At 40.1% G+C, this 18,353-nt stretch overlaps 1 protein-coding gene across 1 annotated transcript; it reads left to right on the top strand.

The window, feature by feature from the left end:
• Positions 1-1,741: 1,741 nt before the first annotated feature.
• Positions 1,742-18,033, top strand: LOC138633932 (HERV-H LTR-associating protein 1). The gene is made up of 15 exons (XM_069720471.1): positions 1,742-1,893; positions 3,601-3,698; positions 3,837-3,893; positions 4,441-4,521; positions 5,155-5,238; positions 6,014-6,097; positions 6,199-6,282; positions 6,372-6,428; positions 7,510-7,590; positions 8,949-8,981; positions 9,081-9,170; positions 10,531-11,088; positions 14,187-14,355; positions 15,104-15,186; positions 17,879-18,033. The coding sequence occupies exons 1-15, from the start codon at positions 1,838-1,840 to the stop codon at positions 17,920-17,922; spliced, it is 1,659 nt and encodes a 552-aa protein (XP_069576572.1). The 5' UTR covers positions 1,742-1,837; the 3' UTR covers positions 17,923-18,033.
• The last annotated feature ends 320 nt before the right edge of the window (positions 18,034-18,353 follow it).

Genomic DNA, 18,353 nt, shown 5'->3' with positions numbered 1-18,353 from the left:
TTAATGAAGGCTCAAAGTGGGAACACAGCCCCAATGTATATTAGTGCCACTTTAATTTTTCCTCATCAAGTTCATGTAATTTCTTTCTTGTTGTAATTATTTGTTAAAAGTCTGTGTATCTTTTCCCCGAGGGCACCTGTTCCCAGGCCCTCAGCAGCCCCGTTTCCTCCTCTGCCAATTACTGCTGTGTGCCTGAATGTGGCTGAATGTGAATGCCAAGGCGACCAAAGTGCCCACCAATCCCCAGTCATTAAGGAGCCGCATTCACTCCTCTTATTCACTGATCTTCCCCACGGCTCGGATGTCACTCCAGCAGCTTATTACAGCCATTTACCTACACTGTAAAAAATCTCTCTCTCTCTCTCTCTCTCTCTCTCTCTCTCTCTCGTCAAATCGTTTCAGGTTAAATTAATTTGAAACTATTATAATATTACTTCTTTGTTTTATTAAATGATGTCATTTTAAAATTTAAAAAAATAAATAAAACGTGAACACATCCTGAAAGCAGCTTTTGAAGTGTGTGGCACTTCTTTCACCCTCTAATTATCAATAATATGTATTTCAAAACTTTCAATAAGTCGTCGATACGGTGCGTTAATACGGTGCCTTCTTCCATTGCATTTAGGAGAATATAGACATTTGTCCTTTGAAAGGAAGTGCTGAATATTTTTGGCTGCAGTCATCATGGTTGCGATGCCTTCGAGTCCGTCGTTAAAAATGTTTGGATTTAATGGACTTGTAATGGCAGAGAATACAATGATGACTTCCAGGCTTTTGCTGGAACAGCACACCGTTGCAGCATGTACATTTTTCTTATTCAGCCAGTCCCTCAAATTGAAAATATCAATTCTATTATTTATATTTTCCAGTGATTGAAATATGATATTGTTTTGGTACAAACAGCACCAGCTAGGTGAGGTCTACTGTAAATCTGTGTAATGTTAGGTTGTTGTGAGATTTATTTTTTGTGTTGGGTGTAGTTGAAAAAAACTGAATCATGATACACTGTAGGGGTGATACTATGACATTTTTGAACATGTAAAATACTGACAATAATCCCATTTATTATTAAAAAAATTTTTTTAAATATAAAGTTACAAAGTGCCTAATAGAGGTATATTAATATTTTTTTTTAAATTAACAATAAAATAAAATAAATTCAGAGAAAACCTTCTGAGAAGAGCAGACAACCTGAAGTCCAGACTGTGGACATGAAGCCAAAGTCCTATTGCAGGTAAAAGTTGAGTTAAAAAGTTAAAGTTCAAAACTTTCAGACAGTCCAGTATTATTTCTACCACATGAAAAGCTCACCAGTTCACCTCTGAAGGCGGTAAACATGCTCTTCTTTCCCCACAGGTGATCTCCGATAAGTTCAGTGTAAAAACAAAACTTTTTGTTTGCACCTTTAGTGTCGTATTTAAAAAAACTTTGCAGGTTTTCTGCAAGGTCATTGACAATAATTGATTTTCAATATTTAAAAACAAAAAGTAAAGGGTTTTATGATATAAATATCTGTTAACACCAGCTTCAAATCCTTTTTCTTGATGTGACAGTTGTTGTAGTTACAGCTCTCTGCCTTTGCAGGGCAGCATAGAGCAGTTCAGCAAACTGAAGTGCATTCTTTGACCCTAAACCTTGCTATTTTTTGCAGTGGAGTTGATGGAGCGGGTTTGGGATCAGCGCCCAGCCTACTCTGATTTGTGTTTTTTTTTATATATTTTTTTTTATTTCACTGAGCTGCCAGCCTGCTGCCAACCGCTGCTGTTCAGAGGAGGGAAAACAGGCATCGTTTAATCCTTATCTGACCGCCGGTGTGTGGCACACTGGGCGAGGTTCGATGCTGCCGGGGGGTTCAACAGAGCTGCACAATTTACAGGAGAATTCAAGCTGCAGGTAAACTGTGCTCACTGGTTTTCATACGGTGGATTAGTGGGCGTAGGAATGTTATAATAATATCACAGGCGCTAAAACTTCAGTGAGTCATTTACAAAAGATGAGGTGAAAACAAATGATTTTATAGACTGCTAGACGTCAGAAAGTATTTTTAATTGTGTTTCAATAATGTTGTTTTTTAATCAGAAAAAATGCTTCACTTTAGATAGTTAGATAAAAAGAAAAAAAAAGAAAATAAGCATATGCCATTGACTTGCAGTTTTTCCATTTTGCATGAAATTTCAACAGGTAGAATTTTTTTTAATTTTTTTTAAAGAAAAAATATATCCGGAGCATAAATTAGTAGTTAATGAGTGTACATTGTTAATTTGAGGGATGCATTTTAAGTATTAAGGCTGCAATCACTAAATTGAAGAAAGCATTACATTAAGCATGCTAAAAAATCTGCAACAACGAGAATTTAAGAAAAAAAGAGAATTGATATATCAAAACTTCATCCAAACCAGTCACTACCTTAGTGTGAAGTAGTGTAATATATACTTTTTCAGAATATTTTTGCACATCTGAGTGAAAAGTCTGACTTAAAATAGAAGGAACTATGTTTTGTTTTTTTAAAAAGGTGGTTTTTTTTTTTAAAAGACAGCGGTGTCTCTGTTTCCAGCCCTGAAGTGAATGTGAAGTTTTATACTCTGCAGACCTCAGGGGAGCTCAGGCTCCGCTGGGTTCACAGATGGGGATGCCGCCTCATGACATCGTTGTGTGTGTTGGGACCAAAAGAATCTTTTTATTATTTTTTTTTTTTACACAAAACTCGACACCCTTTTAAAAGCCATCCGATGGAGGCACGAAAGTTGACCTGAAACATCAGAATACAGAGTTTTCGTGCCGTGAAAAAAAGTCAATTCAATCCGAGGTTTTGTTTGTTCATGCAAAAGTACAGATTGGATATAAAATATCAGTCAATTATTCCTAAAAAACGTAAGAAATAATAACAGAATTAGCCATCCGGCATGTCTTTAAGCCTTTATATCCTGTTAACTTTCGTACCCTGCACCCTCTGTGACATGTGAGCTGTTTTTCTTGGACGTTATTTGCTCTGGCAATCATATTTTCAAAGGCAGCAGTCGTAGTTTAAGTCCCTCCATGCACATGTGTGGGTCTTGTTATGTAGAGTAAACCTGGCGTAAGCTCAGCCACTACAAAACCAAACCAAACCAAAAAAAGCGCAGGTTCCTTAAACTACCCTTGAAGATTTTTTTTTTTACCACCAAGTAATGAGTCCCACAGAGGATGAAAAACTTCTGGTTTACATTTATCGCCTTCAATTAAGCCAAAATTAAACAAATTTAGATGGTGTGGAATAACATATCCCGACAACGACATCCCTTTGTAGCTGAGTGTATTCTGCCACAAGTCGTCACTTTCAACATCTTTATTTCTGACATATTCTAGTTTGAGTATTTGACATGTTTCCATAAAGCACTGATGCAGAGTGTGATATATGAGAAGAATTCAGTGTTTGAATTGTCCTCTTCTTCCACAAATCCGCTTTATCGGATTAAACTGTTCTTTTAGATCCTAAAATCACATAAATAAATAACATGTATGGCTTTTTCCCCCCAATCATGTAATCCCATAAGGTTAACTTAGTTTAGTTTAATTTTTGGTTTATTTTGTGACACAGCTTGTGTGTTTCTGTGGTTTCAGCAGGACCATGGCAGGTTTATGGAGGTTCACACAGCGTCCACGCTTCTGTTTTATAATCTGCGTTTCTGCGGTTTTACTTCTTCTGCTCTTCAGTCAAGGTGGGTCGACTTCACCAAACTGCTCCTTGTTTTATTAAATGAGTTTTCTAAAGTCATGACAGGATGATTTTTTTTTGTGGCCATCTGTGATGTATAAATATTTGCTTTTAAAATGCGATTTCCCTCATTTCTTTGCAGCATTTAGACCCAGACAGCAGAAAGAGAGGCACAAAAGAGACTTCATCGAGTCCACAGGTATTTTTTTAAAAAATTTTTACAGTTTATCCTTCATTCCACTTGTTGGTGCATTATTTCTGATTTCAGATTTTATTTATTAACCGCTCAATCCATCACAATGTGAATTAATCCTTTTTTACGTTCCAAAAACAGAATGAAATGTCAGAAAATGTTATCATGAACAAGCAAACATGACTAAAACATTTTTAAAAAAAAATCATAATAATAATTAAAAAAATCAATCATCAAATCAAACATGTAAGATTTTATGTAAGTATTTTCAGGCAAAGAGCTTCAGCATTTCAAAGGGGAACAATATTTAAAATATGTTTAATAAAATGCTGAACATATGAGACTGACTGTTCCCTTGACCTCGTGTTATTTAAATAACTTCCACCCCGGGGGCTCATTCGTCCGGCTAATTGTTGCTTCTTTTTTTTTTTCCTCATTTCAGTCCATCCAGCATTTGTACAGCTTCGTTCCTGCTGACGGTGCTAATTCCATAATAGAGATTAAAAACCAGATCGAGCTCCCATTGACGTCCCTCTCTGCTTTTATTTCCCAGAAATCCCAGCGGACCACTTCGATCCCGCTGCCATTGATCTCACCCCCCTTGTCAATACTTTAATAAATTCAAGCCAATCAGGTACGTTGTCACAATGTAATTCGCTTGCAGATCAATTCTCTCCAATAAATCTTTCATGTGTGTCGTGATTAAACCACAGCTTCAATCCGTCCGGGTTTTTAGTTTTTTTGTCCCTGTAGAGGTCAAACTGCAGGCAGGAAAGCTGAACGTGTCAGCTTTAAAGGAGCAGTGCACTCAAATCACACAAACAAGTATATCGAATACAGGTTTAATCAGATTAAAACGGAGACTTGAAAGGTTGAAGATGAGTTTTTTTCAATTTGGTTTGTTCAGTAGTTTTTAAAGGTATAATGTCGAGTTTATTCTAACCCGGCGTATTTCCCATCAGTTTGTGTCTTCGGGTCGATCGTCAGGTTTTTTTTTTGTATTTTCTTCTTACTTTAAAGTAATTCAGTGGTAGCTGTCAGAAAATTAAACTGTTAAGAGTTAATTCACTTACATTTTTCGAAATGTAAACTTATATAAAACAGGGTTCATTTCACGTTGTCTCGTGTCCGCGGCACTTTTAACGCGACCTCTTCCTCCATCTAAATTTGTCTCCTATAGCGACACAGTAAATCACGACTGCGAGATGAGTTGAGGTTCAGATTTCTGAACTCCTGTTTTTTTTTTTTTGGTGTCCTGTCCTCGCAGGCTCTCGGCAGCTCTTCTCTCTGCTCAGCGTGACGTCCTACAGCTCGCTGGCTCTCCACAAACTCACCCTGCTGGTCTACAACAGTAAATATTCTCCTCCTCCTCACTTTTGCTTTCATCCTTCCTTCCAGCTTAGAAGTGTGAAGTGCGCTTTCAGGGTCGGCTGCCGTTCACGGTTGTCGCGTGGGTTCACGTCTATAAAACCAAGTCAGCAGTGCCATCTGGTGGTTTGGAAGTGTAGTGAAGAATAGTTTTCAGTACAGTCTTGTGGGACGGTATTTAGGGACTACACGTTTAGATTTATTAAAAAAAAAAAGAAAAAAAGGTCTAAATAATAATTTAACAATAAACTTTATTTTTATCGCACCTTTCATACAAGAAATGCAGCTCAAAGTGTTTCACGTAAAAACAAATGTAAAGGAACGTCTAAAAATATTGAAAAGAAATGAGATACATGAGAAACAGATCAAATGCATGAAATTAAAACGCAAATAGAGTTAAGATATAAAATAAGAAATATGCATTTTAAAGGCGCGGTAGTTCAAAGTGCAATAGAGCTTCGAGAGTAAAGGCTAAAGTGAGCGGATATGTTTGGAGCTTTCTTTTTAAAGTATTAACTGAGCTGATATCTAACAGGTAGTTTGTTCCACATCTTTGGAGCGTCGCTAACAAAAGCTGAATCCTCAATTTTCTTTCTTTTTATTTAAATTTTGAATCAACCAAAGCACATGATGTCAAAAAACACGCTACTCTATAATATCTTAACTTTTCAATCCCAGAAATATTTCAAACTCTCCGAACTGATTTTTTTTTTTTTTTTTTTCCTGTAACGTGTGTCTTTTTTTTTTTTTTTTTTCAGTTTCCAGCATCAGAAGTTTAGAAAGCAACATGTTCAGGAGGAGATTCTGCTACTGCGTCACAAACGAGACCAACGATTTAACAGGCGGGACACATTTCATCTCACTGATCTCATTCAAAGAAGTAGTTTCCTTTTTATTTTGAAATGTAACTTTTTTGTTGTTGTTGTTGTTGTTGTTTTTTTAGACTTCACAGCCATCCTGTTGGACGTGATGGGAAACTCCACGAGTTACCTGCATGAGCTCTTCAAGTCTTCCTCCATATTATCAGGTGCGTGGATTTAACAGAATATAATCAACCACTGTATGATGCACTGCATTTTGTGTCTTACAGTTATGTTTTCTGCTCTTGCGCCTCAGTAAGCCAGAGGAATAACTCCGACTGTATTTACATCTGTGTGATGGCGGGTAAGATGGGTAAGCAGAGCTCTCCTCCAACTCCTCTACTCAGTTCGATTCTGTCCGGATCTACTGTGTGATGTCGTGACTTTGTTCACATTTTGATATGTGCAAGTTCATATCTACGTAAATGTGTCCGATTCCCTGAGAAATGACTGATTTTGGTGATGTTTTGGTGATTTTGGCATTTTTGCACAGGAAGGCCAGAGAAGAGGCCGAATTTGTTTTTTAGTTACCATTTTATGATTTTTGAATTACTGCTAACACTGCAGTAAACAGCTGATTCTGAGAGGAGACTACAGATTGAGTGTCTGCTCGGTCCTGACTATCTCAACTTGCTATTCATTTCCTTACATTTAAGTAACCAGGATAATTATGTTCCACGCAAACTTTACAATATAACCCACAGAAGCATACAGATAATACAAAATAATCAACTCTTAAGTATGTAATCAGAGAGTTGGTATGTGTGTCAAAAGCATTTTGTTAATGAGTGTCTAAAGCAAACTCTCTCTCTTAGGCCTTAATGGGAAAGTTGTAGAATTAAAATAGATCTTCAGTCATAAAACGTGTACAGCCAAACTTTCAAACACCGCTAAGTGCTGCAGCTTCATTTTATTCAGTATTACCACACAGTTTTGAGGCTTCAGAGAATTTATCAAACACTGCCATTTTTTTTATTTTTTTTTTCATATCTTTTAATACGTTTTTTCGAGCAGCAAAGTTCGAGGAACATTTTAAAGACAGATTGATTATATTTGCTAATTGGCTGAATTACTACATGATTTATTTATTTTTTAAATGTTGTTCTTTAATCAAAGGCTCTTGAAATGAAAGATTTGATGCACTTAAAGCTTAATCACTCTATTTGGATTCCGCCAGAAATGGAGCCCAACTTTAATGAAGGTTTGGCTCTATAAAGTTGCTGCATCTTTTATATCTTTGTTGTTGTTGTTTATAAAAGATTAGAAAAAAACGTTTCTGATATCATTTTTGGTGCAAGAAGGAGCTTTTTTCTTTGTTCACTGTACATCAAAGATGAATGATGATGAGGATGATGAAGGTGTCTGTCTGAATAATGGTGTCTGTGATTGTCCAGGCAGAGAGGTGCCTGATTTGTGGGAGGTCGACTCCATCACTCCGCTCTTCAACCAGACCATCGTCGAAGGGCCGCACCAAGGTTCCTTTATACTCTTTTTTTTTTTTTTTTTTTTACTGATAACAAACAACACAACCACCAGGGGGCAGCATTACCTCAGGACAGACCCAAAGAGGCTCCAGTGTGGCAGTGAAGAGAATATATAGGATTATTCGTGTTCAAAAACATATGACATAATCTATAATTGTGCTGCACAGAAGCAGGGAAGTCATTTTATTCTAATTACGGAGAGCACCGCCAGGCCGACTGAAACGGAAAATGCCAGAATATGTCAAACATTTTTTTTTAAATAAAAAAAAAACTAAGTCTACACAGAAAAGAAAAAAACACAGCTGTGTAATGACATGGTTTTTGCATACTGATGTGGAGAAATAATCAGGAGTGAATAACAATTGAATATAGTATAAGCTTGAGTCATGTAGGAAAACAAAGACAGGATCCCCTTGATTAGTCACGTCGTGCCGAATCACAGCATGAGACATCTCAAGGCCTTTAACTCAACTTTAACAATTAAACAATTTCTGTGTGATGGTGGGAAGGAAAAACTCCATTTTTAGTGTGTCAGGAGGTCTGAAAGGCAGAATGGCAGACTTACATTGATATTTAAAGAACGGGGAGGTGAAACTGATTGGCGCAAAAAAAATCACAGAAGAACACAGAAAGCAAAATATAGTGACTGCGAGATGAGTGATTTGACAGCGTGGGAAAGCGGAGGGGAAGAAGAAAAATAGAGCAATGTCATTTTGGCCTGGTTTGGGGCCCACAATGATTATTGGGGTTTAAAACAGTAATTTTGCTATAACTGGTGATGTTTACTGATAATCCTGACTGGCTATCTATGAGATTTCTAACCATAAGTATGAGATGAAAAATCGGTCTCCTGGGTACTAGCCTGTATTTAAGTCGAGATTTATTTATCACTTCTAAAATCGTTGCGCCACACAAACTAGTTCCCGTGTAGAAATGATTGATAAATATGTTGTGATTTCTAACCAACCGACAAAGCCAGTGTTAAAATGCTAATATAGAGTTGGAGTTGACAAATCTGACCTATTTTCCTTAATGTGGATTTCAAATGTCGTTTTTTTTAAATTACATTTCACAAAACCACCAAAAATATATTTTTTTAAAATGTATTTCCATGACCAAACAATGTTTGTTAGGTTAGCTAGCTGGCACAACTCATTATTTTATGAGAACACAACTAAAACACAGTTATTTCTCAGATGAAAAGAAAATACACTTGTGTCTACATTTACAAAGGTTTGGCGGTTCAGGGTGCAACACGATCTTATTTTTGGAGTATTTAAAGTAAACATGTAAACTGTCCTTTCTGTTTGAATTTCTGTCACATGAACTTTTCTTTTTCCCTTTTCAAGTAGCCAACATCTCCTCCTTCAGACTCCCCTTCGGTAAGTACAAATTGAAAAAGCTCATTCAAGCATGCGCCGTCATCAACAAGACACTAAAGAGACATTTAATAATTTCTTATTTCTATTTTTAAACTTCAGAATGGCACCAACTGCCCACGAACCTGAGTCACATCACTCCATCTGGGATGAGCTCCGCGTTAACCAGCCGAGTCCAGTCTACTGCACACAGTGAGTCTCTGCAGGAGGCCGACGCTCACCGTGTTTAGGTTTATTTGATTTAACTCCTTCTGTCAAATCTGATGACTGCAGTATATTTATCCAGAATAACTTTCATAAGTTGTTAATAGGAAAAAGCTCCTAGTTTTATCAACGTCAAATGTTTTTTTTAAAGATCAATATCATACAAAGATGAAATGTGGTAATAATCTGTAGTCAATCCAAAGTGGTGGTCCAATTTCAAGCTGTCACAATCATCCAGTTTTACTACACCTATGCTCTGAAAAGAGCAATTTTCTGGCATATTTGAAAAAAAGAAAGAAATGAAAACGGCAAATAAAAGAGTGAAAAATAAATTATGGAAAATTCAAACCCATATTATATAGACCCATATAGACAAAATTGACTTATGCACAACTGAGAAAATGTCAGTGATGTTTATCTTACTTAATGAAGTTTGTTACTAATTAAACGGGGGGAAAAAAAATCGAATTTCTTCAGAGCTGATCCAGTTAAACCCATGTCAATATTCATTCATTATAATTTATAATAGCTCATTATTTTAATATAACATCATTCTTTTCTGAATTGTTCTCTCTGACAGAGAAATTTCCCATTTTTGCTCGAACTAAAAGAGCCTTGTGATTGCACCAGTTTGTCTCCATTTTCCTCATAATTAGAATATAATCACATCATTTCCAGGAGATATTATGCAAAACTATTTTGAAGTTATTATAAGATTATGTACCTTTTAAATATAGCATTTAAGATATAGTTCTTATAAAAATGATTCCATTAAGGTGCAGAAATAAAAGACTAAAGTCATCTCCTAAGAAGCATTTTCTTTTCACTTCATGAAAGATTTGTGGGGAAAAAAAAACTAAATCTGAATGTTGGGCTGATCGACTGTTCACAGACTCCAAAGGTCATTCTAGATTAGCATTTTATCAAATTTGGTTAATTGGAAGTGTACCATCTGAACATTGACTTCATTACAGCTCTATTCATAAAATTCTTGGGACTTTATTAGGATTTTTTTTTTAAGAAAATGGTTCTACTCAGTTAAGAGCTTCCATGAGAGCCAATTTAATATATTTGAATTTCATGTTCCCTGTTCATAAACGTACTTTTTCCAGTTTTTCAAGGTGCAAGATATTTCCATCACATTTTTCACCAGTATTCTGTTTGCATTTTAGTCCAAAAATGTTACAAAAATAGTTAAAAACATTCACCATTTCCAATGATGCTTTGTTAGTTTGTTTGGTTTTGTCCGAAAAGTTTGACGAATGGAAAAAAAAACGTCACTTTATCGGACACGGAAAAGTGAACTTTTCTACAGTTTTTTTTTTCTTGTCTGTGTTTGGTTGATCAGCTTCGCCACCAACTCTGGATGAAACCGCCGCGACAAAAGAAAAGGTCACCGCCGCTCGAGAACCTACGACCGTCGCGCCGCAAAGTCAAACTACAGCCGCAAGACCGGAGTCGACGAGAGCCGGGACGACCCAAAGAGTGACGACACGAACGCTGACGGCGCAAAGAGCGACGACGCCGACTGCTGCCACAACCTGGACTCAAACTGCAGCGAAAACGACACTTTTACCACAGATTACCACCTCGAAACAACCGACCACCGCCGCGCCAGCGGTGACTGCCGCGGCTCCGACCACGGTGAAGGCTCGGTCGACGGCGGTGCCGCCTCACCTCACCGCGGCGACGCCGCCCGAGGCCGCAACCTCCTCACCGGCGATTAGTCTGACCCGGCTGACCGCCGCTACGAGCGCGGCAACCCAGCGCACAACTTCTACGGTTCCTCCGGCCCGACTTTCGCCCGCCCGACTCACGGTCGCACCGACAGTGGCCAGGAGGACCACGGGGCCTCTCGGCAGGAGAACTACAACTCCCAGCAAGCCTGTGGAAACAGAAAAACCAGGTAAAGATTTCTTGGCAAAGATGGTTTTAATATGAAAGCGATCGATATTATTTCAGTGAGGTGAAATGCACAAATTGAAGGGTTTGTTCATTTATCACTGTGGTACAGCCGAAGCATGTAATACACCCGACAGTCCACTAGAGGGTAGCGTGTCAGCGTGGCGGTCGGCCTCGCACAAACAGCAGATGTGTATTACGTTGGTCATGTGACTTGACTTTTGACCTATGAGGACAGGGTTCAAGCTCGAGACAAAGCAACAGGTATTTCTTTTAAAGAAATCTTTTTCCCAACTTAAACCAAGTAGATTTCTTTTATTAAACCTGATCCTGTTATTTTCACGCCAAGCTGAGGCAGTCCAGACGAGAGGGTGCACTACACACTTTTGGTTTGATACTGGGATGAGTGGCATAAATCGATGAGGATGGTTTTCCCCTTTCAGTTGGATGCATCGATTTTAAACCAGACAGCTTGTGAGTTGAAAAAAAATTGAATTCCCTTGTGAATATTTATAAACAAATAATTGTTACTGACTTCCACGTTTAAAAAAAAAAAAAAAAAAAACACTAGTTAGTGTTGAATACTATAATTAAAAGTTTAATTTTCAATTTTAATTCTTAGTTACAAAGATCTCAAAATGACAGAGCCCTCCAGGGGTCAGAAATAATGTGTACAAAAGCCAGGACGCTTTGTACGCCCGTCATCCAACCCCGACCACCTCCCGCCCATGCAGTTTACTTCAATCTTTCAAAACCAAAATGTTGCCTGTGACGATAATTCAAAAATATATTTCGGTTTCGTGACGCCATGACGTCACGCTGCGTCCTCCATTTTTGACGTCGAGATCTTCCGCAAGAGGGGCGCCAGTCACGAAAATATAAACCTGGGTCAAATGTGGAGCACAATATTGACAAATAACCCCGAGCCTGCTGCTACAAAAACACATTTACCACGAAGAGACATCCAACGCAGGGCATTCATGACAAATCAGTGGAGCCGCAAAGCTGCTCCGCCGCGGAGGAAACCGGTTGACCGCTGACCGCTGACCTGCTCTCAGAGAGCAACTGGAATCGCATCACATCCATTCACCGTCATTTCTGGACACACCAACAGCTGCTGGTTCAATTTTAGCCCGGGGAAAGGTGTGTGTGTGTGTGTGTGTGTGTGTGTGTGTGTGTGTGTGTGTGTGTGTGTGCGTGCGTGTGTGTGTGCGTGTGTGTGTGTGTGTGTGTGTGTGTGTGTGTGTGTTCAAGCATGGGCAAGAGAGGGAGGAAGCCATGCAGGAGATAGTAACCATGGTGACACGGGTGCAGCCTTCGTTGCGTACAAGCTTTCATCTTATTTTTTTATTTTTTTTGTCTTAAGCTGCGAAGTTAAATATTTAGCGTTCGTCTGTCTGGTTACACGATCGGTGATCATGTCAGGAGGGTTATTGAAAATATTTATCTATTCTCACGGACAGAAACGACGAGCTGTGTAGTTCAAGATGTTAAAATAAATTGTATAAAAAAAAACTTAGAAGATATTCTAAACTAATAAGTTATTAAGTATTTCTTAGATGGAGAAAACATTTTTTTTTAAATCCTCATAACCAGCAAATTTAAACCCGTTATAACTACTTAAAGACAGAATGCTCAATTTCATATTTCCTGAAAAGGGCAAATATATACATATATGTGATGAAGGACAATGTGACCAAAAAAAAAAAATCTATTTGCAGGCAGTTAAAGGTGTGGTTAGTTATGAAATGTTTTAATTTTTTTGAAGTATCAGCCTCTTTCTATTAAAGTCTTTTTATTTATAAGCATCCATTTAAAGGCTTTTTAATACCTCAGCCTGTCCATGAATTTGGTCTCTTTAGGAATATGAATATGGTGATTGAATGATTGATTCGATTTACAAAAGTGTAACTGTATGTAATGCCCCCCTCCTCCCCTTTCTGTCTGATATCCGAGTTCTTAATTAATTGATTCACACACTAAATGTATCAATGAGAAAAAAAACAAAAAAACAAACAGCATTTACTTGAATCCCTTCAGAAGAAGTCTGTCTTTAAAACTTTCCCAGCAGCACCACTAGATGGCAGAAACATCACGCCGTAGGAACAGCGGCTGCCCCCCCCCCCCCCCCCCCCACCCCGCCCTCCTCCATCTCCATCTCCATCTCCATCATCTCCATCTCCCCCTCCCTCCGACTTCTGCCTAGCAACAAACAGAAGGCCGGAGCATCCTGTGCAATTTCTCACTGATTCGTTAGTGTGCGGCGAAATGAGCGTTTGTCTCCCAGCTGCACGTGTCTGCACTCTGTGGCGGCCTGCGGACGGGGATGTTTGTCTCACACACGCACACACACACACACACACACACACACACACACACACACACACACACACACACACACACACACACACACACACACACACACACACACACACACACACACACACACAGAGCGACGAGAGGCTGCAGCTCATTGTGCCATGAGGGGCTGATCTGTTTCAGCTCCGTGAACACGGCGCAGCGTTTAATGCCGAGGTGTTGCTGCTTTGTGTTAACCTCAGTTAAACAAAATGGGGGGGGAGTTGGGGGGGGATTTATCTGCAGGTTTTTGTCCGAAACCAAAAGTTTCCATAAAAGGTTCCTGCTCCTGATACCATCACGATAACGATTGCACAACGAGCAAAATACGTGCAGAATGTGGGAAAGTAGTCTAATTCAAATTCACTTGAATCTGCAGTTGTATGCTAACTGTTCCAACAATACTGTCGCTCTGATTAAAATGCATCATCACCAGTGATTCCTGTGATGGGAATTTAAGCACTGAAATGAAAGGACAATTGTGCAAAACGAATGCGACAGTATTTAAAGGATGGCTGTGCGGATGATTTATTCTCTACGCAACATCTCCGAATCGCCTCCGCGAGCTTCCGAAAGGTTAATTCCAAAGGGTTTGATTTATTACTTTCAACGCGATCGCCTTCTTCCTCTTTTTCCCGTTCTTTCGGCGGAACGCGCAGACTGGACTCGGCGGCGAAGGGTTGTGAGGTTTGAACGGGAGCCGTCCGGCGACTTAACGTGACCTCTCGCTCTGTGTGTTGAGAGGTTGTCCTTGGAGACGGTCGGAGGTGACCGGCGAGGCGGCGTCCGGCGGCGGCGGCGGCGGCTCGACGACCGTCGGCGCTCACAAGCTGCAGCCCTGCGTCCTCGAGCTCTGCAAGTTCTTCTCGCAGTGCCTCTGCAGACCCTTCGGCCACAAGACGCGCATGAAAAGGTTCCCACGCCTGCAAATGACACGTTCTGCTTTTGAGATGACACCGCGTCAGACCGGAGGTTTAATTATACAATATAGAGAAAAGAGGAAGGAGGAAGTAGAAAAGAACGAGAATTGAAGTGGTGATTAAAAGTTTGTGAATTTTCCATAGAACTACGTCAGACATAAAAGTCATCAAAGTAAAACCAATTCAAACAAGTGAGATGTACTGTAAGTGTTGTGTATTATACTTGGTCTTTGGTATATTGAGGAAAATTTCCCAATATTACATGTTGGTTAGTGGAAAAAGTAAAAAAAATGAAATGAAAAATATGGTAAAATTACAAAACTTTTGCCTCCTTAAATGTGGAAATTTTCTGTTTCCTTTTGATCCCAATGAGAACAAACTGAATATCTTTTAGCTGTGGATTGTTGTTTGGGAAAAAAGGAGACATTTCAGGCTGCAGCTCCAGCTTTAGGAAACACTCGTTGACATTTGACAAAAACAATTCTGACATTTTAAAGATCGAATAAGGAAAAAAAAAAAAAAAAAAAATCTACAAATGAGTCGATAATGACGATCCTTTCGAAGCCCTAATTCACACACGGTCATGGTGATCTTTTTTTTTTTTTTTTTGTAGCTTAAAACGTACCTGTATGAGGGATGCTTTCTGAACCTCACGTTGTACTCTACTCATGCCGAGCTGTTGAGGTTTTCTCTGTTGAGTTGAAGGCCAGCTGTTTACGGCCTCTTCCTTGTCTTCTACAGATACTGTGACGACAGCCACCTCTGGTACGAAAAACACACGTCGGAGGTGTGCCGGCGGGTCAGAAGAGTCTCCTTCTCCAGAAGTAAGTGGACTGTAGAGGAAGGCGCGATCGATCGATCGATCGCAGCCGAGGTGACGAACTTAGTGACTCTTGAAAGCGCCGTCAGTCCTGATCCGCATCACCTGCTTTCACCGGAGTCTCTGAGGTTGTTTTGGGTTTTTTTTTATTGAAGAGAGGCTTTTATTGAGACGAAGCTTCCTCTGAGCTTTTAAAGCACAGGGCTCCGACATGATACAGTTGATTGAAAAAGTTTGCTCACCCCCGGGCGAATTGAGTTTTTTTTTGTGTGAAAAAAGTGAAAGTGAAGTAAATACAACCTCGGCAGCAGCTTTTACAAATCAGCAACACGTGTGGTTTACCGAAACTATCTTCTTCTGAAAAAAAAGAATGCCAAAACATTGCATCACTGCTGCCTTGACCTCAAGTCGAATGTTGTTTTCTATTCACCCCACGGTTTGTTAGATACACCTACAGATTTTACGTGAGTCTTCAGTTTGGACGAGTAACTTTTATCGGTAGTGATCAACAGAACAATAATGATACGACTCCGCGATCGACACACCTTATATGTGCAGCAGATACGGTTTGCTTAAAACTCGGGGTCGGTTCTGAACATGTGCTGCGTTCAAATGCCGTCGTATATACCGTGTACATGAGAAGACTCCATATGAACCGGCGCCGTCTTGTGGTATTCACAACGTCGTAACTCAATATTTTTCTATACAGCTCGAGTTTATGTGAGGCAACTATTGTTCACTAACATTTACGGAAATTGCATGGTTGATCTTCCCAACGGTCTCATCTTTTCCCTCCTGCGTTACGTTTTTCCCTCTTGCTAGCTTGCTAAATTGTTAGCGCTTGTGGCTTCTAGACGCCATCCGCGTTGCCGTTACCTAAAAACAATGTTCTCACGGTTTAACCACTTGAACGCTGAGAATACGGGGGCACGTGACTTTCCATCTACGAGCTCACGAGTTTTATTTGCACATCAGGATGGTAAAGTCTACCGTTTGTTGTTTTATGGGTTGTCGTCCTGGCGTGTTTCTTGGCCCGAAGCAAAAAACCTCCCGAGGTCGTCACCGGTTGTCGGGCTACGGCATCGTAACGATGAGGCGAGACTATGTTCTGACTGCCAGCCCGAATCAGATTTTTTTTTGTCATATCCAGATTGTATCTGATTTTTTAAAAGTCTGAACGGCAAAAAAAAAAAACACGTGAAATGCAATTTTCACAATCCAGTAGCTCCCGTGTCGGAAAGACGCGTAACCAGCGTAGCGGCGCGGCGTACGCCGTTACCACAGCAACCCGTGCAGATAGGATGGTGATGTCCGGACACATCGAAATCTGATTTGTTCACTTGCGAAATAACAGTGCGGACAGTCTCGTCCTAAAGATCTGCTTTAAGAAACAAATCCAATTTGTCTGCAGTGTGAACAAAAACCTGCAACACACCGTTTTCTAAAACTTCATTTATCCCTTTTAATGGGAGGGGCTAGAAAAGCAAAGAAAAAAGGTGCCAAACTTTGCCGCCGTTGCCCCTCAGATCAGGTAAACATCGCAGCAGGGTGATACCTGAACTCTCCAAACACTTAACACGGAGGCTGAAGTGTGTTTAAAAACAAAACCAAAAAAAAAGGGACTCTGACCGTTTTTAAGTGAAAGTCATGTCGTTGCTTCCGAAACACTTACAGAGCAGTGAGTGTTTGAATCCCAAAATAATTGGGGGAGCACACTTCATCCTCCACCTGCGCTGACGAGGACGAGGACGAGGACGTGTCAGCCGTGTTGCTGGGACTCGGCATCGGAGCTCATTAGAGCAGCAGCTCTGCAGCAGCACTAATGGACCCGAGAGGTCGCCGAGAAAAAGCAGCGTCTGACACGCCGATCATCCGGCGCTGATCCCACCGGCAGGCCGGAGAGAGAGGACTCAACGCGCTGTCATATCACTTCGTCCTCCGGCTCTAATTAGAACCTCCGTGTGTGTATTTTGAGACTCGGCGGGAGGAGGGTTTGATGGGAAATTGTCAAAAAATATATTTCTTTTTTTTTTTTTTTTTAAAGCAGCGAGCGAAAGAGAGATCATGATCTGTGAGAGATCGCGGACTTACAGTAAGCGTGTCTCAATCCATTGACAACGAGTGGAGGGAGGGGTGGAGGGGGGTGGAGGGGGTGGAGAGGGTGGAGGGGCTTCAGTGTCAATATGCTGAATATTCTGGTCGAATTGTACCATGTAAGGTGTCCCGGTCTGATAAAACAAAAATAAAAAAAATTGGACAATGCGACGACGTAACGACGGGTGGCGCTCCCCCTCCTCAAAGCTTTAAAAACACAAAACAAGGGCCTCGTTCTGTTCAGTGCTTTTCTTAAGTGTTAAGATTCCAGAGTGTCACCGTGGTTACCTGCAATTTTAAAGCTGGAGCACCTTGAGCGTTCAAGTGACTCTCGCAGGCTTATATTTGTGGAAACACTCGGATTGAGCCAACAGCCGGCGAGCTGCTTGACTTACGTCTCCTTAATATATTTAAGTGCTTGCAGGTCAGTTTAACAGCTTCAAGGTTGTGGAGTCAAAAGAAAGGAACGTTTACTGCAGCAGGTGGTTCGAAATACTTTTATCAAAGTAGCAAACTGTGCATGAAAAAAAAAACGTGAAAGCTCGCTTTAGCTTTTCGGTTATTTATTTATTTTATTTTTTTACTTTTCTTTATCTCCACAGATCTCAAACAGAGGTGCCTGACAAAGATGTGCAACAAACTGTGACCAGCGTGGAAGCGGAGAGAGAACAAAAAGAGCCGTTCATCGTTCATCAATCGCAGGAAGTGACTGAAACTACAAAACGACAGCTGGGCGCCCTTCTGGGAAACATCTGGAGAGAGGTGGTGGGGCAGGGGGAGGGAGGGAGGGAGGGACGGGGGAGGTCCAAATCTGCATGGGTTTGGGAATTGTTTACAAAAGTGCAACTTTTAAGAAGTTTCTGAGTATGACTGGCCATTAAAAAAATTAAAAAAATGGAATCCTGAAACTAAACCTGGACTATTTAAAAACACAAAAAAAGAAAAGATGACTGAGGTTTGGAAAACTGGAATAAAACAAAAATTTTAAAAAGTAGAAATTGTGTCAAAAAGAACTGGTTCATGTTTTTCGTGTCGGTCTTAATAAACATCTGTCTAATTTTTCTCTCGCTGAGTCTC

Source organism: Brachyistius frenatus, unplaced genomic scaffold (genome assembly GCF_029030835.1).
Source record: "Brachyistius frenatus isolate BFR_SWC_R1_liver_20210118 unplaced genomic scaffold, ASM2903083v1 Contig_242, whole genome shotgun sequence".
Taxonomy (NCBI): Eukaryota; Metazoa; Chordata; class Actinopteri; family Embiotocidae; genus Brachyistius; species Brachyistius frenatus.
The sequence above is the reverse complement of the archived record's forward strand: the minus strand, read 5'-3'. Positions and strand labels throughout refer to the sequence as shown.